Below are 26,986 nucleotides of genomic sequence, written 5' to 3'. Positions count from 1 at the left end.
AAAATATAAGCTGGTTTGGTTAAAGATCGTGAGGCAGCACAAGACGGGTTACACGCTGCACCTTTGAAAGTCCATCAGCTGGATGGGCAACTTTTTAAAAAATTGTGCTCAAATAAGATAACATTTACCATTTTAACCATTTTTTAAGTGCACAGCTCAGTGGCATTAAGAACATTCACACTGTTGTACAACCGTCACCACCATCCGCCACCAGAAGTTTTTCATCTTCTCCAACTGAAACTGTCCGCATTAAACACCAGCTTCCCCTGCCCCTCCCCCAGCCCCGGGCACCCACCACCCTACTTCCTGTCTCTGTGGCTCTCTTTTGGGGGCGTTGTAGAAGTGGAATCCCACAGCATCTGTCCTGCTGGGACGGACTTCTTTCCCCCCTCAGCACAATAGCTTCAAGGCTCCTCCATGTTTGTTGTTAGATTCTAGTTTGTTTTCCATCGATTGGAAGGTTTATTTTTGTTTTTTTTTCATTTATATACCTTTATTTGGGAATGTTTAAATCAATACAGAGAAACTAAATTTCAGAGACACTGAATATCGTCAGTTTGGATATCATTACTTTATTATAAAAGAAACACAGAAATTATTTACACGATGAAAGATTTCAGAACTTCAGTGGCAGCTTCCCGTGATGCCATTTCAATAGTGACTAATTTTAGTCGACGTATTTTCCAAGAATGTCACCATCTCTAGATAAGAAATCATCCTTGTCGTCTAGAACTACTTTGGTGCCTTCATATTCTGGGAGAAGAACTTTATCTCCAACTTTCACACTAACTGGTTGAATCCCTCCACCCTTTCCCTTAGAGCCGGATCCAACAGCTACTACCGTTGCTTGCAATACTTTCCCTTGTGATTTTTCTGGAAGCATAATGCCTCCTTTGGTTACAATTTCGGCTGCACTTCTTTCAACTAATACTCGGTCAAAGAGGGGAAGAAACTTTCTAAATGCCTGTCCTGCCGTGACTCGGGTTGCAACACTTCGTACTCTCGCTCTCTGGCCGCCGCTGCCGCAAAGGAGAGATCCGCAGTCCGACCCCCCTGCCACGTGAACTCTGGTTTTGTTTTCTTGCTGAGGACTCTGATGTTGAGAACAGGACAACCATCTGAATGTTTGCCTGGCCAAGGGGCTTCTCTCTCACCACCCTAAAATATACTTACCTTTGCCGTAGTGGACATTTTTCAGTGTTTTTTCCTGCCCATCCACTACATAACTGGCGTGTTAATAGCTGCTCACGGGAATTCCCTGGCAGTCCAGTGGTTGGGACACTGCGCTTCCACTGAAGGGGTCATGGGTTTGATCCCTGGTCAGGGAACTAAGATCCCACATGCCACACGGTGCGGGCAAAATATAAAAGAAAAAAATTTTTTTTAATTAAAAAAAACAAAAAACCCAGCTGCTCACCACTCTCAGTACGGTCCGCACTGCAAGGGTGAGGTTGGAGGGAGTGCAACCCCTGCCTGCTTGGGCAAAGTCTCCGAGAACCCACAGAAGTCCTTTCTTTCTCCAGGAACATAAGGCCTCTTGATCTAGAGGGCAGGCCTGTGCTCACCTTCCTCTCCAAGTAAAACAGGCTCTTAAAACATGCTTTTTGTTTGCTTGTTCTTTATTTTTATTATTATTATTATTTTTAAAATAAATTTATTTATTTATTTTTGGCTGCATTGGGTCTTCATTGCTGTGCGCGGGCTTTCTCTAGTTGCGGCGAGCGGGGGCTACTCTTCGTTGTGGTGCGCAGGCTTCTCATTGCAGTGGCTTCTCTTGTTGCAGAGCAGGGGCTCTAGGAGCGCGGGCTCAGTAGCTGTGGCACGTGGGCTCAGTAGTTGTGGCTCACAGGCTCTAGGTGCGTGGGCTTCAGTAGTTGTGGCACATGGGCTCAGTAGTCGTAGCTCGCAGGCTCTAGAGCACAAGCTCAGTAGTTGCGGCACGCGGGCTCAGTAGTTATGGCACGCGGGTTCAGTAGTTGTGGCTTGCGGTCTCAGTAGTTGTGGCTTGTGGGCTCTAGAGCGCATGCTCAGTAGTCGTGGCGCACGGGCTTAGTTGCTCCGCAGCATGTGGGATCTTCCCGGCCCAGGGCTCGAACCTGTGTCCCCTGCATTGGCTACACCACTACACCACCAGGGAAGCCCTGCTTGCTCTTTATAATTATTATTTTTAATCAGTATGTTCAAATAGTTAAATATATATACAGTAAGAACGTGCAGTGAAAATTCACACCAGGGAACCTGTGTCCCCTGCATTGGCTACACCACTACACCACCAGGGAAGCCCTGCTTGCTCTTTATAATTATTATTTTTAATCAGTATGTTCAAATAGTTAAATATATATACAGTAAGAACGTGCAGTGAAAATTCACGTCCCACACTGACCCTGCTTCCTGGTCCCCTCCGCAGCTGCCCAGAGACGGTTCTCGGGGAGCAAGCACACGGGTGCTTTTTTACACAAAAGATTTCATCTCGTGCTCGCTGATCTGTATGGTGGTTTTGGAAAAAATACAGAGAAGTCAGAGTGTAATATGAAAAGTTCCCACCACCCAGAGCTGATAAAAACTAATCTTTGTTGTTTCTTTTTATCCCTTACGTAAAAGAAGTAAAATGTTACAGATAAAGTTGAAACATTCTGTGACGTTCACAGACAATCCTATTCCCTTCCTTCTCTCCCCAGAGCTGAGCACTGCCACTAATTTGTTATTCCTATCAGTAATTTTGTATATTTTCACAGGCATACATATATATGTCTGTGAACAACACATAGTATTGAAAGGGAGCAGGACCCTGTGGTCCTTGTCTCCCATGGCCTGAGCCTGCCTTCTGTCTGTGGAAAAACTTTAGCCAAAGGATAAGTTCAACTGGAGACGTGAGAAAATGCAGAAACAAAGGAAAACAGTCAAAGGAGACCAAATAATAAATGTTTAGTCAGTAAGCATAGTCAAGGACCTTTAGTTCCTCTTCAAGGGCTAGAGATCATAATGTGAGCCATATCCTGTGAGCTGTCTTGTAGATACTGATACCCTCGCCAGGTGGAAGAAGTGAACTACATGAAGACTAGACTGTAGCCATGACCTAAGCTGCCACAATTCCAAGAACTGGCCTCAAAGAAATGGAAACAAACCGACCCTGGAACTGAAGATTAATTGTACATAAAACAATCAAGATGACGCTGGTCAGACCACCAATGACCAACTTCAAGATGACTGTCAGAGGACTTCCCTGGTGGCGCAGTGGTTAAGAATCCACCTGCCAATGCAGGGGACACGGGTTCGAGCCTTGGTCTGGGAAGATCCCACATGCTGTGAAGCAACTAAGCCTGTGTGCCACAACTACTGAGCCTGTGCTCTAGAGCCCACGAGCTACAACTACTAAGCCCACGTGCTGCAACTACTGAAGCCCATGTGCCTAGAGCCTGTGCTCCACAACAAGAGAAGCCACCGCAATGAGAAGCCCGTGCACCACAATGAAGAGTAGCCCCCGCTCGCTGCAACTAGAGAAAGCCCACATGCAGCTACGAAGACCCAACGCAGCCAAAAATAAATAAAAATTTAAATTTACAAATTTAGTAAAAAAAAAAAAAAAAGCCTCTATGAGGTGATGGATTTTTTTTTCTGGCTTGCGGGATCTTTGTTCCATGACCAGGGATTGAACCGAGGCCTCAGCAGTGAGAGCATGGAGTCCTAACCACTGTATTGCCAGGGAAGCCCCTAGGTGATGGATTTAGCTAAACTCATCGTGGTCATCATCTCACAATATGTGTAAGTCAGGTCATCATGCTGTTCCCCTAAAACTTAGTGTTGTGTGTGTCAATTACATTTCAAAAAACAAACTGAAAGAAAAAAATAAATAAAGCACTTCTCTACATGCAAAGCAAAAAAAAAAAAAAAAAACTCAAAATGGAAACCTCAGTGTTCTGATTTCCAAACAATTTTCCTCCCTGTTTTTTGTTTTTTTTATAAATTTATTTATTTATTTATTTTGGCTATGTTGGGTCTTCGTTGCCGCGCACCAGCTTTCTCTAGTTGCAGCGAGCGGGGGCTACTCCTCACTGCGGTGGCTTCTCTTGTTGCAGAGCACAGGCTCTAGGTGCACGGGCTTCAGTAGTTGTGGCACACAGCCTCAGTAGTTGTGGCACACGGGCTCAGTAGTTGTGGCTCGCTGGCTCTAGAGCGCAGGCTCAGTAGTTGTGGCACACGGGCTGTAGAGCTCAGGCTCAGTAGTTATGGCGCACGGGCTTAGTTGCTCCACAGCATTTGGGATCTTTCCGGACCAGGGCTCGAACCCGTGTCTCCTGCATTGGCAGGCGGATTCTTAACCACCCTGCCACCAGGGAAGTCCGGAGTGAAGTCTTTTCTTAACATTTCTGACCTGGATGATTTCTGAAGGTGTGGACTGTGACCTTAGCAGAGGACAGAGTTACCCAATCTTCTACAGCTCAGGGAGAAGGGCAGGTGGTACGTGAACAGGACATGCCACTGCCACGTGCACAGGGTGTGTTCCTCTGGGCAGGTTCTGACCAGGTCGGCCCTGTGTGCTCACATTCGGAGCACACACTGGGACACAGCCGGCTTTGTGGGGGTGAATCCCGCCCACCTCCCTCTCCCGAGAGAGCTGTGACTGCCCAGCCGGGAGTCGCTGGAACAGAATGTCCCCGTCGTATGAATGGGTATTGTTCTCAGAAAGGGAGCCCGCAAGTCAATTGTTCAGAGTTGGGAGGCATTTCCCCAGATAAACAAGGGTACGTGTAAGCTTCACTATTCGGGACAGGCCCAAAGAACTGCTTGCTCCCTGCAGTCAAGGCTGGGCCGACGGTAGCTGAATCCCTGCCTGGAGTAGAGACGTGCTGCTCAGAAAATGCCTTCCAACTTGTACCCTCTGTGACTGGGGAGCAGGGGCCTCCCCAGTTCTTGGCCCTCGATGTGGCTGCCATGGCCTGGGGTGCAGGCCAGCGAGGAGAAATAGCTGGACCCTGCGGAGGGCGGAGTAAAGCCCTGGGTCCTGGTCCACGTCTTCTGGAGGCCCGGGTATGGGCCTGCTTCCCTTCTGCTTCTGGTCAAGGTTCCTCTGTCCTTCTGAAGTTCCCTAAGGTCTGGAAACAATGGGAAACAGACTTTAAAAATGGCTTCCTTCAGAGGAGCACAGTGATCACTTCTCAGGAAAGACCAAGGTTGACCCAGGGAAGAACGGTGGATTTCTAAGTATACGAAAGGCCAAAAAAATCCAGGTTAGAGTCCTTGCATTTGTGGCTGGCTTTGATCAAGGGATGATTCTGAAGATCTTATGTGTCATAATCACGTGCTTTTTAAAAAATCATGTTTCCTTTGACCTTTCTTGCCTTGATACAAGTTCGATGTACCAATACCTCAATCTCTAAAGAGACTTGACGTTTTACAAAAGGCTTTCACATCCTTTATCTTATTTGAGGGAAAGATATTATTACCCCTGTTTTACTGCTAAGGAAACTGCCCGAGATCGCTTAGCTGGGAAGCCGGGCCCTCTGCACCAATTCCGAGCCCTTGCTGGTGTTAATTCCCGAAGGGAGACAGGACCCACAGTCCTGTAGCGGAAACAAGTCTCCAGGGAATATCTGGTTTTCTCCGTGTCTCCGGACTCTTCCAAATTACCCCAAACATCTAAATATCCCTTATTTTCTTAAACTTCTCTAGGGAATGAAATCTATAATGCTCGCTTACCTGTCCTGGTGACAAATAGCCTCTCTCTGATTAGAAAGATATCCTTTATTTCCACCTTGGTTCTTTTTGTTACCAAAAAAATCTGTTTGGCCGAGAGCGTGTTGTTTTTTTTTTTTTTTTCTACTTTGTTGGGAACATACAGTAAGGGGCTTAGAAAACAAGCCTGGGACTACTGGGTCCGTCTACAGCAGACTTGAAATGACAGCTAACGCAAGAGTGTGATCGGGTATGTGGTCCAGAGCACTTGCCCATCTTCTGTTGCAGCCGAGCCTTACCGAGCCCCTGAGGGGCAGGTGGCACTGGATCAGCTAAAGCCTGGCAGCCTGGTGCTGCGTCCGGGGCTCTTGCACAAGCCGACGGCAGAGCCAGCCCAGAGTTCTGGTCTCTGACTCGGATCAAGGAGCAAGTGTTTGTGCCCGTCACAAGGGCGCCCGGCTTGATAGCTTAACAAAGTTCTTATCTGGGTGAACTTTCAATTCGTGCCCAAGTCCAAACTCAGGACTCTGGAGGCGGAAGCAGAGGTGACCCTGGGGACTCTCCTCAGCGAGAACACAAAGCCCCGTTGGCTTCTGCCGGCGGGTCCCAGGACAGTGGCTGGCAGAGGGTGCGCGGTGGCCGGCTCTGCCCTGAGCAGACCTGCGTGGGAAGCGGCAGCAGCAAAGGCTCCTCTTGGGCTGTTGTCCACGTGGTCTGGGACGGTCTGAGCACAGGGCCGCTCCGGGGCACGCTGTGTCCTGTGCGTCTCTCCAAAGCCAGAGGAGACCGACCAAGACACAGCCAAGCTCAGGGCTCAGGTCTGCCTCCAAAAGACGCTCTCCTCATCTGGTCAGACAATGTGGTCCATGGACCACAGCAGAGATTAGAAACACGTCCAGGAAGTTACGTCCACACATCTTACTATGGAGGAGATTCTAGGGACAGACTCTACTGATGTTAGACTTTTGGGGAGACGCTAATTCAGGACGGCCCACCGTCCCCTAGTCCAGGGTCAATCTCGAGGATGTAGACGCTGACCTCTAGCAGCCTGATGCCCTGCGCATGCTACCTCTAAACCCAGGTCCTCTGCAAACAGCCATCTCACTTGTGTGCAAGGCTTGGTCAGACCTAATAACCTGTCAGCAAGTGTCAAACTAGCCACAGAGCAGAACCGCCCAAGGCATCTTTTGAAAACACAGATTCCCAGACCTGACCTCAGATTCACTCAGTCAGCGTCTCCAGGTCTGGGTCCTGGAAGTCTGAATTCTTATTTTTTATTTTATTTTATTATTTTTTCGGCCACACCGCGCGGCATGCAGGATCCTAGTTCCCTGTGCAGGGATGGAACCTGCGCCCCCCTGCAGTGGAAGCATGGAGTCCTAACCACTGGACGGCCAGGGAAGTCCCATGAATTCTTTTTTTTTTTTTAATATTTACTTATTTATTTGGTTGCGCTGCGGCAGGCGGGCTCTTTAGTTGTGGCATGCATGCGGGATCCTAGTTCCCTGAGCAGGGATCGAACCTGGGCCCCCTGCGTTGGGAGCGCAGAGTCTTAACCACTGGACCACCAGGGAAGTCCCATGGATTCTTAAATCTCCCCAGATTTTAACAGCCAGATGGAGGGCAAGCTCGGGCCCTGCAATTGCCCAAGCTCCACTCAACGTCCAGTTCGAGCTTCCTCTCCGGGATCCATGGACAGCATCTTGCTTGCTCCTGGGCTCCCTTCTCTCCAAACAGATAGAGGATGGGCGCCCAGAAGTGCAGGCGAGGCTCTGAGTCTGCAGCAGGAGCTGCCCTTCCTGCTCTTACCCCCGTGGTGGACACAGCCCAGGAAGCGCTCGCACTTGGACACCCTCCACCCCACCCCCATGCCGCAGCCCCTCGGTCCAGCGCAGCAGGCGATTCCCAAGGTGTCCTGGTCCTACTCGGCCGCCAGCACGTCTGAGCCCAAGAGTGGACTGACCAGAAGGGGGAGGGCTCCCTGGGGCTGAACATATGCACGTAATTCGGAAGTATTTTAGGGTGTCTCCTTCTCTGTGGTAGAAGGTACTTACCTGTGATGGAGAGGTGGGTCCTGGCGTGGAACCCGGGACCTTCCTGGGGGAGCAGCTTAGAAGAGGGATTTCCAGAACTCAGCTCACGGCCTGGTCTGCTGACGTCACACATTCTCAGGGCCCTTCTGAATTCTGAAGAGCACCATTATTCCAAACCTCAGACTCATCAGCCCCGGGAAAGGCAATGGGGGTTGTGTAAATCCAGGGAAGTGCCCAGTGGAGACCGCCTGTCCTCCATCTCTGCTGGGGGCCTCGGGCCCCTCCTGAGGGCCGCATGTCCCCACCTCCCTGGGTAGATGCGCTCTGGCCCTGGGGCTGAAGTCCAAGCCCATGTTTGACTTGAGGACCCAGGGGATGTGTGACCTCGTCCCCCCTCCAGCCGATTCCACTCTTGTCGTCTGCGCTCAGATCTACAACCTTCCCACGATCATCCCTGCGGCTCAGGCCTCTCCCACCAAGAGGCCATCTTACCGCTCCTACCCAGGGCCTCCTCCAAGGGCCGCTGTCTCGCCTCGCCTGACGGCTGAAGTCCTTCTGCTGTGTTAGTTACATCACCAGAACAAATTAAAAATTTCAGAGAATCAAAAACAAAAAACCCAAAAACGAAACAACAACAACTGTCTTATGTAAAACGAACCCACCGTGAGGCAGCTCTGTAATTCACACGTAAGGCGAGTGACCTAGTCAGTTCCGCTGTCCTGGGCACACAGCAAGCGCCAAGCTCAGCGCCCACCATCCGTCTTGGCTTCAACATGTCTTTCAACACCCTCTCCTCCCTCTGTGCAGATTCTCTGTGTCCTCAGCTCTGCACTCCCTGTTCCCTTCCCTTAGATTCAGGATGGCCAAGTTCCCTCGGCCATGTGCCTCTATCAGAAGAAATTTCCCTACTCACCCTTCTCATTCAAAATTCTTGGTAGCGGGACCTCCCTGGTGGTCCAGTGGGTAAGACTCTGTGCTCCCAATGCAGGGGGTCCGGGCTCGATCTCTGGTCGGGGAACTAGATCCTGCATGCCGCAACTAAGAGTCCGCACGCTGAAACTATCAGCGCTCGTGCCACAACTAAGGCCCAGCACGGCCAAAATAAAAATAGATAAGTAAAATATGCATATATATTTAAAAATTCATGGTGGCAAGATGGGGAAGATTATTGTACACACCTGAGTCTCAGAAGGAAACGGGCACCTCTTACTGCAGGTGACTACATCCTGTGATCACCCAGAAATCCACTGAGGAACCGGAAGGGCCTCTGGAGTTGTTCGGCATCAATTAGCAGCTGTGTGAGTCCGAGGATGTTACTTGACCTCTCTGAGTCATAGTCTTCCCATCTGCAACATGTGGATAATAACACAGACCCTGCAGAGGTACTGAGAGAATTACCCATAATATATGCAGAGCAGCTGGTACAGTCAGCCAGCCCTCTGAATGGTAGCTATAGTTACTCCCCACCTCTGCAATGATGACCTTCAAGCAAGCAGGGTATTCGGCTGCCTGGAAACTACTTAGGGGCAGGGGATCCGCCGTGGCTGACACATGCCACTTCCCAGCCCGAGCTCCACTGCTGTCACGGACGTTTCGGTGGCCTATCCCAGCCAGACTAGGCACTCCCCTCATCTTCCTTGCACACTCAATCTTTAAAAAATTAGTGGGCTTCCCTGGTGGTGCAGTGGATGGGGGTCCGCCTGCCAATGCAGGGGACGCGGGTTCGTGCCCCGGTCCGGGAGGATCCCACATGCCGCGGAGCGGCTGGACCCGTGAGCTATGGCCGCTGAGCCTGCGCATCCGGAGCCTGTGCGCCGCGACGGGAGAGGCCACAGCAGTGAGAGGCCCGCGTACCGCAAAAAAAAATTAGTAAAATATGGGAATTCCTTGGTGGTCCAGTGGTTAGGACTCTGAGTTCTCACTGCCGAGGGCCCGGGTCCGATCCCTGGTTGAGGAACTAAGATCCCACAGGCCATGCGGCGTGGTCAAAAAAAAAAAAAATTAGTAAAATTACACTGACCTAATTCTTCCCAAATTCGTCCAAACGAAACATGTAAAACTCAGCCGAGCTGCTGTCCAGAGTCTGTTTCTGGCATCAACCCGCAAAGACCCCACGCCCAGCTTTTGAGCTGAGGTGCGAGCCACAGACGCTGGGCTGGAGCTGGGGAAACAGCGACACTGTGTGGCCAGGACGAAGGCGAGCCCAGCGCAGAGTGGGCGCTGGGGACCTGGCCCTGGCTCAGGGAGAGGAGAGGCCCTGACAGTCAGAAAATAGAAAGAGGAGGGAACACAGCACCTTACACATGCGAGTAGACCCACTTCCTACTCAATGCTCCTCCCGTCCCCAGCCTCAGACTAGAAGGCAGGGCAGTGCACGCTCTCAGATCGGAAGGGACAAAAGCAGGCTGCCCGCAGGGCATTTGTAACGTTTCCAGTGTTTGCTGCCTTTGCTCCTGGGAGCCGAGGGAGATTTACAGAAACATCGGGCCATCTTCCTCCCTCTCAGATATTTCCTTTTGGTGAGGACTCAGACCTTGCAGAACTGAGGAAAGTGTGAAGAAAGCAGCTGGTGCTGTAGAGTTATTACTGTCAAAGGGAAGTATCTTTATTTTTTGTTGTTTGTTTAATTTCTTTTTCTTTAAAAAATTTTTTTGTCTTCTTTTTCAAAGGGCAGTATCTTTATAATTGTTTTTTGGTTTGTTTGGGGGGGGGGGTTTGGCCACAAGGCATGCAGGATCTGATCCCCAACCAGGGCTCGAACCTTTGTCCCCTACATTGGCAGGCAGATTCTTAACCGCTGTGCCACCAGGGAAGCCCTCAGATCAATTTATGTCACTTGGAACTTTTTTTTTTTTTTTTTTTTTTGCGGTACTCGGGCCTCTCACTGCTGTGGCCTCTCCCGATGCGGAGCACAGGCTCCGGACGTGCAGGCCCAGCGGCCACGGCTCACGGGTCCAGCCGCTCCGCGGCACGTGGGATCTTCCCGGACCGGGGCACGAACCCGCGTCCCCTGCACCGGCAGGCGGACCCCCATCCACTGCGCCACCAGGGAAGCCCATCACTTGGAACTTTGAGAAAACAAACTACACTGTTCCCTCATCTGTTGAGTGAGAATCATCATTCCTCCAGCAATCATGTATGGAACCGTCTCTCTGCAAGGTACTATTTGAGATTCTGGGAGACAGAGCTGGGAACAAAAGAGATTTTTTTAAAAGTCCTTCCTTTATGAAACTTCCCTTCTACTAAAAAGGTCTCTGGAAAACCAGTAAATCTAAGGGAGACGACAACGTCAAATCAGAGACTAGCCAAAGGGCTGGTTGACCCAACAGACAGAGCACAGCCCCCAGTCCTAGAACGCATGCTAGAGGGCCAGGCCCCTTGAAACAGTCACAGCCCTTTTGGCTTTAAAATAAAATTCGTTTAAAGGATGCAGCTCTCTTTTTTATATATTTTTTAAAAGTATTTATTTATTTAGGCTGCACATATATATGGAATTTAAGGGAAAAAAATGTCATGAAGAACCTAGGGGTAAGACAGGAATAAAAACACAGACCTACTAGAGAATGGACTTGAGGATAGGGGGAGGGGGAAGGGGAAGCTGTGACAAAGTGAGAGAGTGGCGTGGACATATATACACTACCAAACGTAAGGTAGATAGCTAGGGGGAAGCAGCCGCATGGCACAGGGAGATCAGCTCGGTGCTTTGTGACCACCTAGAGGGGTGGGATAGGGAGGGTGCGAGGGAGACGCAAGAGAGAGGAGATATGGGAACATATGTATATGTATAGCTGATTCACTTTGTTATAAAGCAGAAACTAACACACCATTGTAAAGCAATTATACTCCAATAAAGATGTAAAAAAAAAGTATTTATCTATTTAGGCTGCATCAGGTCTTCATTGCAGCACACAGGATCTTTCTCTTAGTTGCAGCACACAGGCTTCTTAGTTGTGGCATGTGGGATCTAGTTCCCTGACCAGGGATCGAACCTGGGCCCTGTGCCTTGGGAAAGCAGAGTCTTACCCACTGTGCCACCAGGGAAGCCCCTAGAGAGGGCCACTTTCTATAGTTGCCTTTTCTTTTGCATCTTGGAGCAGCTGCTGCAGCCCCTTCTGATGCTTGCTGACGGGGCCCACACTCGGGCCAGCTCGCTCTGTACTGCAGTTTCCTATCTGCTTTGGCCGTGGAAGCTTTAAGCCTATTTCCAATTATCCTGGGGAGCAGTAGAAATACACGTAAGTGACAAGTTAAATTTGCAGATCATTTAAAAACCTAATCTCAGCCACCTCTTCTCCCACTCTGTTATTTATGAAAACTACTCAGGAAGCCCCCGTTAACTGATTTGGTTCTATCTTCTGTTGCCGCCTCGGGCAGAGCTGCAAATGGACAGAGTGAAGAGCAAAGGGCAGGCGGCAGGGGAGGAAGCAGAGCGTGGACAATCTACCTGAAAATCCACTCTGTGAAGGCTCTTCCAAGCACCGAACATCTGACCTCATACCTGGGCCAAACCTTCTTACTTAGGGGCAAATTACCTGGCATTCTTATGTAAAATCAGGAATTAAAGCACCTTTCCTTATTGTTTGGGTATAACTACAGTGCAGATTCTTACATAACAAAGGACTCACAATAATACTTAGCAACCACGGCTGTGGGGGGGTCCTTCTCAGCCCCCCAGGCTTCTTCCAGAGACGTGAAGCTTGTCCTCCCAACCAGAGGGCAGGGGTTTCCAATAACGACAGACAATCCATGTTCTGCAGCGTCTCAGCCAGAAGTGGTGACAGTTACTTTTATTTTATTTTTTTTGCATATTCCATGTCTCCAGTGCCTCTCTAACTCCCCTCCAAAATTAATGAAAGCGTTCATTCCTGTGTACACGGTGGGCATGGGCGTGTACAAGCGCACGCACACGCACACATACCCCATGCACGCGCACGCACACATGAGGTCCCAAAATACATGTGACCAGGGTCAGTGGGGGTCTGGCAATGCATCAGAGCCTGTTTTAAGATGGAAATGAGGACTTTTCCCACCTTCTTGGGACAGTGCGGCTCTCCTCCCAAGAAATGGGCTTCTTTCTTGATAAATCACTGGAGCTGTAAGATCGTTGTCTCGTGGAGAAATTTCAACCACAGACGTCTTGTTATGGGCCCAGAGCTCCAAGGATAACAAAGCTTAAATAAATATATATATATATATATATATATTTTTTTTTTTTTGGCCACGCAGCATACAAGATCCTAGTTCCCCGACCAGGGATTGAACCCATGCCCGCTACAGTGGAAGTGCAGAGTCCTAACCACTGGACCACCAGGGAAGTCCCTAAAGTAATAATGATTTAAGGGAAGAAGCAGGGCAGAATTTCAGAGGAAATAACCAACTTGGAGATTTAATACAAGTAGCAAGTTTTGTTTCTCAGCTCAAAGGATGGAGCGTGGATGACAACGAAATGTATTCTCCAAAGTAGGACTTCGAATTCAGTTCCTGAGACTCTGGTCACAAAGCCTTTGTGAGTGGAGGGCTGGCCTCATCTTGACCCCAGCTGTGGCTGTCTTCCCACCCTCCCATCTACTTTTAGTGGAGGCAGTCGGGCCTGCCTTTCTCTGAATTTCATCTTGAAGACAAGGTGAATGCCCGCAGACAGAGCTAAGTAAATAACACCTTATTATATTCATAGTGGATCTGTAGGCTTCCCCCAGTCCCGGGTGGAAGATCCCAGGGCAGATCGGTTCTTTCCCCTCTCATCAGAAAGGCTCCCTGGGGAATTCCCCGGCAGTCCAGTGGTTAGGACTCGGCGCTTTCACTGCCAGGGCCCGGGTTCAACCCCTGGTCAGGGAACTAAGATCCCACAAGCTGCTGTGACACTGCCAAAAAAAAAAAGAAAAAAAGAAAAAAAAGAAAGGCTCCCTGGGACGGCTGCTTGGTCCAGGCATCTCATTAATTCCATTAGGCTACATGTTAATACCTTTCAGGTGCCAGGGAATTCTGCAGTGTTGCCAAGAGCACCAGGTTGGGAATTAGGGCCCCGCTGCCTGTCTCCCCGTGGGTCCTGGGCTAGCTCTCAACGCCTGTAGGTCCAGTAGAGTCTCTGCACCACCAGCGCAGGTTCCCTCAGGTCCTTGATGAGGGTGTGGACAGTGGTCCTAGCTCCACCCACCCCAGATCAAGTGAATAAACATTTCTGCCATTGCAGGTCTAGGACGCCGCATTCTCACAGCACACTAAGGTTTAGGACCTGCTCATGGTTTGGAGGTCCTCATCTGGACACACAGGAGCTGGGGGTCTGACTGCCACACTCTCTGCTCAAACAGTCTACGGTTCTGAGCAGAAGCTTTTTTTTTTTTTGGTTTTTTTTTTGCTTTGCCGCACAAGCTTGTGGGATTTTAGTTCCCCGACCAGAGATCGAACCCTGGCCCCTGGCAGTGGAAGTGCAGCGTCCTAACCACTGGACCGCCGGGGAGGTCCCCAGAAGCTCAGTCGTCTAGGGCAGCCTCCATATTCTCCACCCACTTCCCACTGTCTCACTGGCCACGCCACAGGCAGCTGCGAATTCACCAGGATCCCACAAGCGTGTGACAATAAGTCTAACTTCATCCCAACCCGTTTTGAAAATTAAATAATCCCGAGACCTGGTTGTCAGCGGCTGCAACAACCACGTGGGTGTTTGAACATACAATCTGCTCCGCAGTTGGAAGGAAAACAGTGGGTATTCTCCCATTCCCGGGCCAGGACTCTGCAGGAATAAGCTCGGCGTGACAGGGGTGAGCCATCTCCCTTTGTGAACACGGGGCCACTTTTGGGGATTGTGGGCAAGTCACTCCCAACCAACTTTCTGAAGTGTCTGAGGATGAACTGGGTCTCAGCTCTTAAACACTTTGAGCACCTGATACAAGGTCACTCTCGGGGTCTGCGGACCCGTGATGTAGGCAAGGGCAATGAAGCCAGCCAGTGTTTCAAAACCCTGACGGTCACAGTTGATTTGGGTGACTGGTTGGTTTATTTGGTTAAATGCCAGCGATTGAAGCCAAGGACACGCTTTTGATCTTTTGTAGGCCAGGTGGTTTAAACACTTTCTCTCATGGACCATTCCTCTTGAAAATGTCGACCAATCTGAGTAACTGCGCGAGGAACAGTTGCAGGGAACACAGCCCCACGTCGGACGTTCCTCGGTGTCGGGTCAGGAGGTTCTTCTTTAGGTACTAAAGACACAGCAGGATATGGGACCCTGGACACCCTCGGGCAGAATCTCATTTACACTGTTCTGCAGCATCATTTGCTCATTATAACCAAGTTAATCCCGTAATCCCATCACTTCCCCGGAAACAAACTTTTCTTACACAAAACTGGTGTCTTTTGTGGCTTCTGGCTCGCTGGACAGCCTGTCTCAGTGTCTCTCCCAGAAACCCCCGCCTTTTCTAGGGTGCCTGAGCTCTGCCTTATTCTCTCCTGTCCCAAAACTGAAGTTCTGGCCCCAAAACCGCACATGGCAACACGGAGGAGCCAGCAGAGGGCATCCCCAACGCCTGTGGTCACCAAGAGCCCAGGAAGACTGGTGGGAGGTACAATGCGGAAGATGGGAAGAGGAGGTAAATGTGAGGTTTAACCCTAACTCTCTGAATTCTGTTCAGAGCAGAGATGTTAACGGCCATCATTTAACTCTGTGTTGCCCTTGCGGAGAAGGCGTGCACGCACGCGTCACCTTATGAATTCTCATGATGTCCCCCTGTCCCTGCAACACCAGACTAGGGCTCTGAAACGTCTCCATTCTCTCGCCCTCTTCCGTGCGTGCACCGTGTAGCAGGGTTCCAAGGATCAGATCGAAAATAAAAGGACCCATGAAACATAACCGTGTGTCCAAGTAAGGAAAGAGACACTTCAGTGGAGGGTGTTTAATGTCAGAGGGAAACTACATCTGGGGCACAGGTGAAGAGCCCGCAACAGGCCGGCCGAGCATGGCCGCACCTGCCCCAGCTTCCCGCAACGGGGAGGGCCGGCAGAAGCATCAGAGCGTCCGCTCCCTGCGCGGGAGCACGGTGCCACCCGCCCTCGCCAGTCACCACCTGGCTTTCTGCAGCTCGGGCACAGAGTCCATGTCTTTCCTGACACATCAGGTCAAACGACCCCTCCCTCCTGGTGCAGGTGCCAGTGAATCGCAGAGGAAAAGTAATTCTCGCTGGAAAGGCAGGCCCCGGAGTCTGGGGAGGAGCTGTCCCTCTGTGGTCCCCAGAGACGGCGTGGGGCCTGTCCTCTTTCCTGTAACTGTGGATTCTGCAAGTACGCACACAGACGAAAGTGCAAGGAGGCACTGGGCCTCTCATGGAACCAGTCGGTGTTCTGGACGAGACCCAGAAGATTCCAGGCGTGAGGCTGGGTTCCCGTCACTCCACGGGGCCGCCTGGCCCAGAGGCCAGGGTCGCAGGGCAGTCACCCACCCAGCAAAGACTCCAGACATCACCAAGTTCCCCCTCCAAGCACCACCTCTGTCCTCAAGGCCGCGGTGGGTAGACAGGGAACATTCCCAAGTCCCTACCTCTTGAGAGCCCCCACCAGAGGCGGGGACAGAGCCCTTTTCCCACCCACTGGGATCAGAGAACCAGCAAAATCCAACCCTCCAAGATTTCCAGCGTCTCTTAAATAGGCTTTTCCTTCCGTTTTCTTCCTTCAATTATTTACCATCCATCCTTTTCTTTATACAAATATAAAATAGATTTATATAGATTTATATCCTATAGACTCTGTGCAGCAGCGCGGAGGAGCACAGGAGAGCGGCCCTGTCTACTTGCAGACGAACTGGTCCACGACCTGCGTGCACTTCTTGCAGCGGACGAAGCAGCACCAGTGGAACTTGCAGTGGCAGCGCTCGGTCTGCACGCTCTTGAACTGGTCGTAGCCGCGGCCGCAGCACATGAGCGCGCAGCCGTCCAGGCCCTCGGACGTCTTGTTGCACAGGCGGCCCTGCGTGCCCAGCGAGCCCGTGCTCTGGTCGCGCAGGCAGTAGTCCGGGCTGGGGTCCACGTAGACCAGGTCCTCGGGGGTGGGCTGCTTGAAGCGGCTGTTGACCAGCTCCAGCTTGCCCCGGCGGGTGATGCGCATGGCAGCTGCGCTATCGTACTTCTCCTTCAGCTGGTCCCCCACCTTGCGGAACTCCGCCAGCTGCAGCCAGCAGGTCTTGAGGCTGCAGGACCCCGAGACGCCGTGGCATTTGCAGGCCACGTCTGCCGTCTTATACACAGCCTGCGGGGAGAGGGGCAGGAGAGAGAAGGGGGTGAGAAGGAACATCCCTGACGGAAGATGCCCAGAGGCTGGCTAGGGCGAGTGCAGGAGAGGGCCGGCAGGGTGCGTGTGCGGAGGGCCGCTTTTGAAAGTGGATAAAAGCAACAGCACACAGAAAACTTCTGGGGAGGTGACGGCCGTGTCTGAGCCACTACCAGGATGGTACACGTGCCCTTTTTGTTACCCATTTATTATCACCTGAAATTTGTCACAAGAAATGTGTCATCGTTACCAGCAGGAAAAAAAAAAAAAAAAAAAAGGCTATTTCTATCTTGATCAAAGTCTCAAACAAATAAAAACCAACAACATGAGTCTAGCTTTTACACGATGTGGAGCCCAGTCCAGAAAAAAGAATCAGCCGCACCGGGAGCCTGTAACAGAGACCGCTGGCACGGCCCTGGCTCGCCGAAAGCTATCCACAATCTTGTCAAGTCCCCTAAGAATTCAACGGTCCCTTTTTCTACATTAACAGTTGGTCACTAGCTCTACAGAGTCATCGGAGCCTCACCATAAACCAGCACGTTGTGACAAGACACCCCCTGGGAGTGGCTGTGATGCAGGGGAGGGGCAGCCCCTCTGCGATGGGAGAGCAGACCGGTGGGTCCATTTCAGGGCGGATGTCTTGGAAAACAAATCCACCCAGAAGTCACTGAACCACAAAAATGGGAGGGGACCTGAACGTGGGCTACCCCAAATCCAAATGGAAAAGCAAGAGCAGACCAGAAAGCTGCTTACAAAGTGCCTTTCAGCGAAAGCATACGGATGCATTGTGTCAACTAGCCCTGGCAGCCGGCCCAGAAGTGCAGATGGCAGGATAAAGATGCAGGTCCGCTGCCCAACATTTTCTTCTGCCACAGCTATTGTCACCGACGCAGGCAGGACTCATTTGTCAAGGGTTTCTCTCGGCTTTCTTTTCAAGAGTCCCCAGATTGTGTCTTTATTCAGCACTGCGGCTGGGACCGCTGCAGGTGCAAGAGACAGCTTCAGCTGCATCAGCTCATATCACTCCTGTCCAAACTCTTCCTGATTTTTTTCTGGTACAGAACTATTCCCACTATTTTCGGGTGGAGAAACTGTCGCTCTACATGAGGCTCAATAAACTGTGCAAGGGCCACCCAGGAAGGGTTGCTCACCAAACTTGGGGCTTAAAAACGGATTAGGGTGGAGAAGTCAGGCAGGCCCCTCCCCAAGGTTAAAGGCACCAGCACTTGGCTGGCAGCTCCAGGCCAAAGGCAGAAAGGAACTGACACCCCATTCCGACAGGGACTTCAAAGACAGGGCCCGCAATCGTCCTCTGGCGCAAATCCCCCGGGTCTGAGCTGGAGCCTGACATTCCTTGGAAATGGTCCTCGGTTGAGAGAGGGATGTCAGGCAGCTGGTGCTGTTAGAAGAAGGAGGAAACATTAAGGGCCTAAAACTGTGTACCCGACACTGAGTGACTGGGGGTGAGGGGTGGATAAGCATCTCCACGGGGAGATTTGGGAGGGACAGGAATTTTAGTAAAACAAATCCGTAAGGGAGAGCGTCACTGACCCTCACTATTTAGACGTCCATTCTACCTTCTTCTAGGAAGAAAGACACCGTAGAGACGGTTATGTTTGTATTTTAAATATTTTACTGTTGCTAATATATAGATGCTCCTCTTGCAAGAGAAGGAGGTTGGTAATTTTGGCCCTTGCTGCGAACTGAAAAAGCAAGAGAATGTTTTAAAATTTTCTCTTAGGTCGACATCTCGCCCCCTGGCAGAGCCCCTTGCCTCTCTTCCGCATCTAACGGTGTGACGGAGCTCGGTCACTGGCAGGAATGTCACAAGGACGAGGCAGCTTTCATCTGGAAAATGCTCAGAGGCCCTTGAGTGGCAAGGCAGTATCAACCCACCGCCCCTGGCCTCAGTATTGTAAAACAGGGTCCCTAGAGGCTCTCAAAGGCCAAGAGAAATTTCTTGCAAAGTATGCCCGAGATTTCCTCTGTGGTCAAGATGTCAGATCCTAGATATCCTACCCTTTAAAAAGATCTGGTTGTAAAATATCGGTCTGGGGCATTTTCCATGCCGGCCGCCTTCCTTCCTGAGGAAGGTTCTGTGTAGGTGTCAGGAGGCGGGAGGTGATCGATGGCGAGGGCTGCTCCTTGGAGGGGGGATAAGACATAGAGAGGGACAGAGACTCCCCACCTGGAGCAGATGGACGCCGGGGGAGAGATAAAGGGCTGTGCAGAGGTGAGGAGACTGCAGGGGGCAGACAGACGAAGCCGGGGAGGGGGTAGGACAGGCGATGGAAGGCGCAGCCGAGATAAGGGCTGGAAAAAGCAAACAAACAATTAAGGGTGAAGCAATGAGGAGCCAGCAGAAGTGGGGCCGGATGAGGACGAGCGGCTGGGCACCTCCGCATCTGCCCTGGGGCCCCAGGCACGGCTCCGAGCAGAGACAGGAAAGCCTTCCTGAATTTGACCTCTTGCTAGGAGGCCACGGGGACTTTTCCCTGCACTGTCACGTGCAGAGGTCCCAGGGCAGCCCGCTCCTCAGGAGCTGGAGTCAGCAAAGTCTAACACCTCAGCCACGTCCGCAGGTCTCCACTGCGCTTCAGACGCAGAGACTGCCAGCCACGGGGGATGGGAAAGACTGTGGGAGTACGTGGTGTTTGAACTGGGACCTCGAAAAATGGGTAGAATTGGGGCATTCAGGAGATAAAGTGAAGACCCTAACCTTTTTTTTTTTTAAATCAGTCTCTCACGGTTAGACTCCCAAAGACTGGCAAACAGAGAGGAAGTCGTGGGAGACTGAGGCAGCTCCACAGATGCCCTCAGAGCAGAAGAGTTCTGGTCTCTCCACCAGGATTTATAGCACAATAGCCACGGATCAGAGCGACGGCCCGAACTCCCGACACGCCGCAGCTGAACACCCATAACTGGCTAAACAGAACTAGCCTCTGGACGTGGGCTCTGCAAGGAAGATGCTGGGCAACGGCCAATTCTAATTTTGACTGGATGTCACGCTAGTGATGGCGCTAGGTTTACACACGGGTACCGTGCTCTGCCAGCACCACAGGATGCTAAGTCATAGGAAAGCATTTCCAATCCCCTTTGTTTGCTATGTGCTCCTATGAAACGAGTTAATTTTTTAAGAAATTAATATATTAACACTTTTTAGAAGTCTATCCATATCCTGTTACTGAGTCACCAATGAACCAACATTAAATTTCTGAATTTACTTCTCCAGAAACTGCTGTTCCTGTTTTGTCGTTGGCTCATTGGCCTCACTAAGTACCTTGCTGGGCCCCGAGCCCGGGCTTGACGCAGACGTGAGTGTGGACAGCTCTCCCAGAGAGAGGTCTGTGTGGTTTCCTGAGAGGTCCGTGGCCCCGGCCCTTCGCCAGGAGGGCCTCCCGCCACCCAGCACTCGGGCCTCAGACCTCTGTCCAGGGAGATCTGGACGCACATCCACGGTGGACGCCTGAAGAGTGGAAGACAGCCTCTGGCTGAGCGAGGCCTCCAGTCGGTAGCAGAGGCAGACCCCGTCGGGGCAGACCCTGCTCAGGAGAGAGGAGCAGGCCACGTGCTCAGACACGGGGGCTTCCCGAGCAGGTGCCGGCAGATGAGGCCCGAGCTCTCCAGCACCCGTGCAGGAAGCCCAGAGCCCTGGCCCAGGTGTGCTCTGCACAAACAATAAACCCAGCTCTCCCCAAACCTACATTTTAGTCTCCACTGCAATGGAGGCTCAGAAGACCCTCGCCTCTTACATGAGATTGATGAGACTGGGCCTTCAAAGGATGGGTGCCGTCCACAGTTCCACTTAAGTTAAAGCACCCAGGTGTGTTTGCCGTCAGTACTGAAGTGCTTTCGGACTGGGTCTCGGGATACGCATGACGGCAGCCCTGAAAAGTCAGCTCTGCTTTACCTGAGCCTCTGACAAACCAGAAACCCTAGGCGAGGTCTGCTGGCCTAAACCTCCAATCATCCTAGCTGTTCACACGACACAGGAGGGGCGGTCAAGACGAGAGGTGTCTGGGGTTCTGGTGGTGAGACCGCATCTAAGTCCTACAGGCACGGATGTCCAGTGGAGAAACAGATAAGGCTAAACGAGTGGCAACTGCGTGTGTCTTGTGGGAAATGGAGCCTTTGGAAGTCAAGGATGAGTTCCACAGTGTGGGAATCTAGGTCAGCCTCGTAAGAATCTCTGTGGTCAGACTCAACCCCTTCCTGGACCAGCTGCCATCGCACAGCAGAGCCCAGGAACAGCCGATGGTCTAGTTGTCTGCGGGGGTGGGGTCCTTCATCTGGGTGTGTGTGGGGGCGGGGCCCTCCGTCCAGGTGTGTGTGGCAGGGTCCCCTGTCCAGGTGTGTGTGTGGGGGGCCCTCCGTCCAGGTGTGTGTGTGTGTGGGGCCCCCTGTCCAGGTGTGTGTGTGGGCGGGGCCCCCTGTCCAGGTGTGTGTGGGGGCGGGGCCCCCTGTCCAGGTGTGTGTGTGGGGGGCCCTCCGTCCAGGTGTGTGTGGCAGGGTCCCCTGTCCAGGTGTGTGTGTGTGTGGGGCCCTCCGTCCAGGTGTGTGTGTGGCAGGGCCCCCTGTCCAGGTGTGTGTGTGGGCGGGGCCCGCCGTCCAGGTGTGCGTGGGGCGGGGTCGCTTACCCTCCGGCCGGCCTCGTTGTTCTGCAGGTTCATGAGCACGCGGCCCTGCTCCTCCGAGCCCTTGGCGAAGTTCTTCTCGCGCTCGCGGGCGTCCACGAACTCCTTGGCGAAGCGGTAGCCGTAGTCCACGTTGTCGCCGCAGCCGCCCCACAGCCAGTCCCGGGGCAGGTCCTTGGGCCGCGCGGCCCGGCTGCAGCCGCACGTGGACAGCTCCCCCTCGCGGCAGGCACGGCTGATGGCGTTGACCACCCCGGCCGCGCTCACGGCGTAGGTGAAGGCCGTCTCCCGGCTCCCTGCGGGTGGACAGGAGATGGGTGAGGCCCCCGCCCCCTGCCGCCCCGCCAGCCCGCACCCCGGGAGCGGGCACCTCTCCCTGCCGAGGCCCCCGGGGTGAGAAAGCGCCCTGGACCAGGAACCGAAGTTGACTCGTCTGCCCGTGAGCCCCTTCAGCCCCGGCCTGCACCTCATCCCCTCCGGAGAGGTCGCCCCGGCTGTGCCTTCCTAGGATCCCGGCCAGAGTGGACGGGAGGGGGGCCATGGAGGCACTGGTGGACCAGGTGGGACAGTCGGAACGAGACTGGGCACCAATCATGGGACCCACAGTGCAGCTCTATCCTGGCAAACACCTCTCCTTCACAGGTCTGTTTCTCCCCCTCCACGAGTCACACATCTGTCTTTTTACGCCTGCATTATCTAGCTGGACAGTGGCCGAGACCAGGAGTAGAAATGAACTAGGATGACAGAATCCAGAATCCTCTGGGCCGTTTCCCTCTGTCCCCCGAGGTCCACACTGCCTCCCACCCCGACAGCACTGGGGGACCACCTCCACGGTCACTCAGCACGGTCTTTCCAAACGTCCAGATCATTTCCCGTAAAAAATCCAAACTGTGCGGGCTTCTCTGGTGGCGCAGTAGTTGAGAATCTGCCTTCCAATGCAGGGGACACGGGTTTGAGCCCTGGTCTGGGAGGATCCCACATGACGCAGAGCAGCTGGGCCTGTGAGCCACAACTGCCGAGCCTGCGCGTCTGGAGCCTGTGCTCCGCAACAAGAGAGGCCGCGATAGTGAGAGGCCCGTGCACTGCGATGAAGAGTGGCTCCCACTTGCCACAACTAGAGAAAGCCCGCGCACAGAAACAAAGACCCAATACAGCAAAATCAATTAATTAATTAAAAAAACTCCTATCCCCAACATCTTTAAAAAAAAAAAAAAATCCAGGGCTTCCCTGGTGGCACAGTGGTTGGGAGTCCGCCTGCCGATGCAGGGGACACGGGTTCGTGCCCCGGTCTGGGAAGATCCCACATGCTGCGGAGCGGCTGGGCCCGTGAGCCATGGCCGCTGAGCCTGCGCGTCCGGAGCCTGTGCTCCGCAACGGGAGAGGCCACAACAGTGAGAGGCCCGCATACAGCAAAAAAAAAAAAAAAAAAATCCAAACTGTACTTTATTGCTATAGTGAACCACTTAAGAACCCATATGATGGATGTTCTACTTCAATAAAAACGTTGATAAAAAAATAATACTCAGCCACCAGGGACATGCAAGTCAAAATCACGAGACATCACTTCACACCCACGAGGACGGCTATAATCAAAAAGGCAGGGCTTCCCTGGTGGCGCAGTGGTTGAGAGTCCGCCTGCCGATGCAGGGGACACGGGTTCATGCCCCGGTCTGGGAAGATCCCACATGCCGCAGAGCGGCTGGGCCCGTGAGCCATGGCCGCTGGGTCTGTGCGTCCGGGGCCTGTGCTCCGCAGCGGGAGGGGCCACAGTGGTGAGAGGCCCGCGTACCGCCAAAAAAAAAAAAAAAAAAAAGTGCTGAATTGTACCACACATGAATTACATTCAGTAAAGCTGTTATGAGAAACGATAAATAATACTCGTATGGACTCAGGTATGGAGGGAGGGGAGGCATTCTTAGCAGGGAACTGAGATTCAGTCGTGATCTCAGCGATTAAACCAGGCAGGATCTTCTGCTCCCCACGCGCCCCCTCTTCTGAGCCTCCAAGGTCAGGGGTAGCCGTCCCACGATCCTGTCTTGGCAGGTGGTGAGGAAGGCAGTCTGCAGTCACTGCACCTGGCCCTACTTCTGGATGGTCTAGGCACAACACAGTGAAGTTTGCAACCAGAACAGACAGGGCAAGTCAGTTTTTCTCCAGTAACCAGGGGTCAGGAGAAGCACCAGGGAAAACCAGGTGACGTGGGAAGCGTCACCTGGTTTGATTCAGCCCTCGGGACTGATGTGTGAGCCAGTGTGAACCACAGCCAGAGACAGGATCTGTGGGTCTAGGGAGTTAGACTATGCGAGCTCCCAGGACGGTAAGATGGCCAAGGGGTCTTAGGGAGGAGGGACTGGGCACCCCTTTGAAGGAGTCATGCCTGAGAAGTCTCCCTAAAACAGTTCCTCAACTCCCAACCTGGCATCCAGGGACAAGGAGGAGAGTCTGAAGCCGGGCCCAGATCTACACTCCATCCGCTGTGAGCATCGCTTTTACAACACGCCTTGGAGAATCGGGTTGGGTTCCCAAGGCCACCCACTCCATCTTTTTAAAATGACTCTCATCACCAGAATGTTCTTTCTCTGAGCAAGCTGAAAGATGCCTCCCTATAACTTCCCTTTTCTGGAGCTAATCCCTCTTCCATTTGACAGCCCTTCAGGATTTGAAAACAACGAATATGCCTTTTATGTTTTCTCTTTTCCAAGCTACATATGTCTGATTTCTTCCACCACCGTTCTTTAGCAAACACGCTTTGCAGAGCTGAGTCACCCCTCTCAGAATTGCCTTTTAAAATAACGTTCCTGCAGCTGAGCGTAATCCTGCAGACGTCAGGGCTCTGAGGGTCCAGCCCACCATGTAGTTGGATCCCGGTCTGTCCCGGTGAATCCCCTCGGGATCCCCCGTGGTCACTCTGTCTCCTTTGGTTGGGGGCATCATTCGGCCCTGAGCGCAGGCAGCTCTGCCTTCCTGGGGCAGCACGTGGGCCTCAGGGAAGCCTAAGGACAGACTTCGTGCTGCTCTCAGCAGCAGAGAACCGGGGGCGTCTCTATATGTGAAACAATACAGAGAGGATAAAGGCTGAGAAACCAGCAGCCAGGGAGCTCCTGAGAGGTCGCGAATCTTCCCGGGACACAGAGACAGCAGGACAACATCACGTCCTCTGTTCCACAGCTGCCCAGCTACCCGCAGGAGCCTCCCGCCTCCGTGGCCTCCCTGGCCTCCAGGCAAGAGGCCTGGTGCCCTCCAGGCCGCTCTGCTGCCCTCTGGTGGTGGACGCTTGCAGTGGCTCAGAGGAAGGCGTCTCAGAAGCCACCCGCCAGACACAGGGAGAGGACTCGCCAGAGTGCCTGGGCCCAGCGGGAGGCGGGAGCACAGCTTCCCAGGCAGCAGAAGCCTGCAGGGAAGCTGCAAAAGGGGACGGTGAGAATAAGGCAAACAGAGGGGTTCCATTTGCAGCAGAGTAGGGCAGAGACTGGTAGCGTCTGCTTTCACTGGTCACTCCACCACGCAGACCTGCACCCCACGGAGTTTCTGTTCCCGACACGCCTCCTTCCCTAAAGCAAAGCCCCACTTTCGGGCCTTCACGCGACAAAATTACGTGAAAAGGATCTGGCCAACGTCAGGCATTCACTAGGTCCCAAAGAAATATTAGTTCCCTGACAGTGATGAGGGGATGCCTCTCTCTACACCTGGGCCATCCTAGTTTCCTCACCTGAAACCCAGCAGGCAGGGAGGAGAGTGGCTAACCAAGACTCTCACCGGGAAGAAGGGACAGGCACTAAGCGTATTTGATCAACTATGAATGAATCCCATTTGACCCCCAGGCCTATTGTTTCGGGAAAGTTGCCCAGCAGGACTGTTACAGGAACTCATGAGAATTCCTTTCAAGGGCCTTGAGTTGATGCTGAAGGAAGAAGAGAGAAGCAAGGTTCAAAGTGTAATCTCCCTGGACCTCACTTCTCAATGTGGGGCAGGGAGGGAGGGGAAGGGGGTCAGGAGAGGGAGGGGCCTTCGCAAAAGCGCAGAATCCCTAACTCCCCTGGTCCCGGCCTGCTGGAAACCGCAGCCTCAGGGAACTGCAGAATGTTGCCTTCGGGGGGGGCGGGGGGGGAGCTGTTCGGGGAGAGTGTGAGCCGGGACGTGGTGCTCTAACACCTTCCTTTTATGGCCCTGGGGATAAGAACCAGTAGAATAGGGCCGGATTTCTCAATTTCTTGCCAGGGAGGGGAGGATTGCATTTCAAAAGGACCTAAAACAATTAGACCCCAGATCACACCTCCATCTAACCAATAGGGCAGCCGAAGAATCCTCGGCCAGGCGTGGGAGAGGGGACAGGACGGGAACCCAGGCGGGGGCGGCCCTCTCCTCTTCCTCCTTCAGTCTGCCCCTCCCCGCCCTCACTTTCACACACATCCCCTTTCAAATGAAAAAGCCGGGACTGGATCTGGGTTGGCTTAATGACAGCCATCGCCAATTTGTCCCAAAGTTTCTCTCTCTCTCAGTGTCCAAGTGGAAGAGGCAAAACTCTCCAGACACTCAGCTCTCTGCCCACAGCTCTCGAGGAGGCCCTGCAGCTGAGACAGGGGTCAGTCGTGGTGGACGGGCTTCCCGATCCGCTCTAACTCAGCTTAGACCCCCGCCCCCTGCCCAGAGGGAGCGCCTCTAGGCTCCCTGCTCGGGGCAGGGCGGGAAGCAGAGGGCCAGCTGAGCCCGGGGGCTGGGCGCCGGCACGCCAGCCGAGACCACCCCCTCGCACGCTGGTCCGCCGTGGAGCCCTGGCTCCCCGGCCGGAAGCACGGCTGCTCCAGCCCCACGCCCCGCTCACCGATCTGCATGACTCTCCCGAAGACGGAGGCGTCGTCCACGGTGCTGCAGTTCCACCGCCGCTGCCGGAACTGGTGCTGGCACTCCCTGATGCCCGTCCTGGCCCCCTCGCCTATGTAGGCCATGTGCTCCTGGTACAGCTGGCACAGCTTCCGCTGGCCGGCGGAGAGCCCGGGGAGCTGGCTGCACACGGGCTGCGCCCCGATGATGAACACCTCAGGCCTCTGCACCGGGTTCATAGCCAAAGACCTGCAGCAAGAAGGCCGGGAGTGAGCGCGGCCCCGGGGCAGCAGCAGGCCTCGCACCTGACCCCCTCCCAGGGGAGGCCCTGAGCCAGGGGCTTGGGAAGGAAAGTCACCCAAAACCGAGTTCCTGCCTTCAAAGGGAAACTGAGGCACGAACGCAGGCGACGTGTGAGACGTCGAATGCCCGAGACCACCTTGGGCGTCTGGATCCACAGTGACCAGACAGGGAGGAGTGCTCCGAGCTGGGAGAGGGCTTCGGGGGGACGACCGGAGTGGCCGCCGGGTGGGCGTGCTGTGCGTGAGGCCGCTTCTCTGCAGGAGGCGCGGC

At 53.1% G+C, this 26,986-nt stretch overlaps 1 protein-coding gene, 1 non-coding gene and 1 pseudogene across 2 annotated transcripts in view; all 3 read right to left on the bottom strand.

The window, feature by feature from the left end:
- Positions 1-467: 467 nt before the first annotated feature.
- Positions 468-7,543, bottom strand: LOC101317496 (10 kDa heat shock protein, mitochondrial pseudogene; annotated as a pseudogene).
- On the bottom strand, positions 7,175-7,247 carry TRNAG-CCC (transfer RNA glycine (anticodon CCC)). The gene has a single exon. It is a non-coding gene; the product is annotated as a tRNA-Gly (tRNA).
- A 7,863-nt stretch (positions 7,544-15,406) lies between the features above and the next one.
- WNT5B (Wnt family member 5B) overlaps positions 15,407-26,986 on the bottom strand; it is an 88,403-nt gene continuing 76,823 nt past the window's right edge. The window contains exons 3-5 of the mRNA XM_033867256.2: positions 26,415-26,662; positions 21,596-21,888; positions 15,407-16,937 (exon numbers count right to left, since the gene is read on the bottom strand). Coding sequence (XP_033723147.1) covers positions 16,479-16,937; positions 21,596-21,888; positions 26,415-26,662 — 1,000 coding nt within the window. The 3' untranslated portion in view covers positions 15,407-16,478. The remainder of the gene's footprint in view (positions 16,938-21,595; positions 21,889-26,414; positions 26,663-26,986) is intronic.

This window comes from Tursiops truncatus, chromosome 11 (assembly GCF_011762595.2).
Source record: "Tursiops truncatus isolate mTurTru1 chromosome 11, mTurTru1.mat.Y, whole genome shotgun sequence".
NCBI classification, from domain to species: Eukaryota; Metazoa; Chordata; class Mammalia; order Artiodactyla; family Delphinidae; genus Tursiops; species Tursiops truncatus.
The sequence above is the reverse complement of the archived record's forward strand: the minus strand, read 5'-3'. Positions and strand labels throughout refer to the sequence as shown.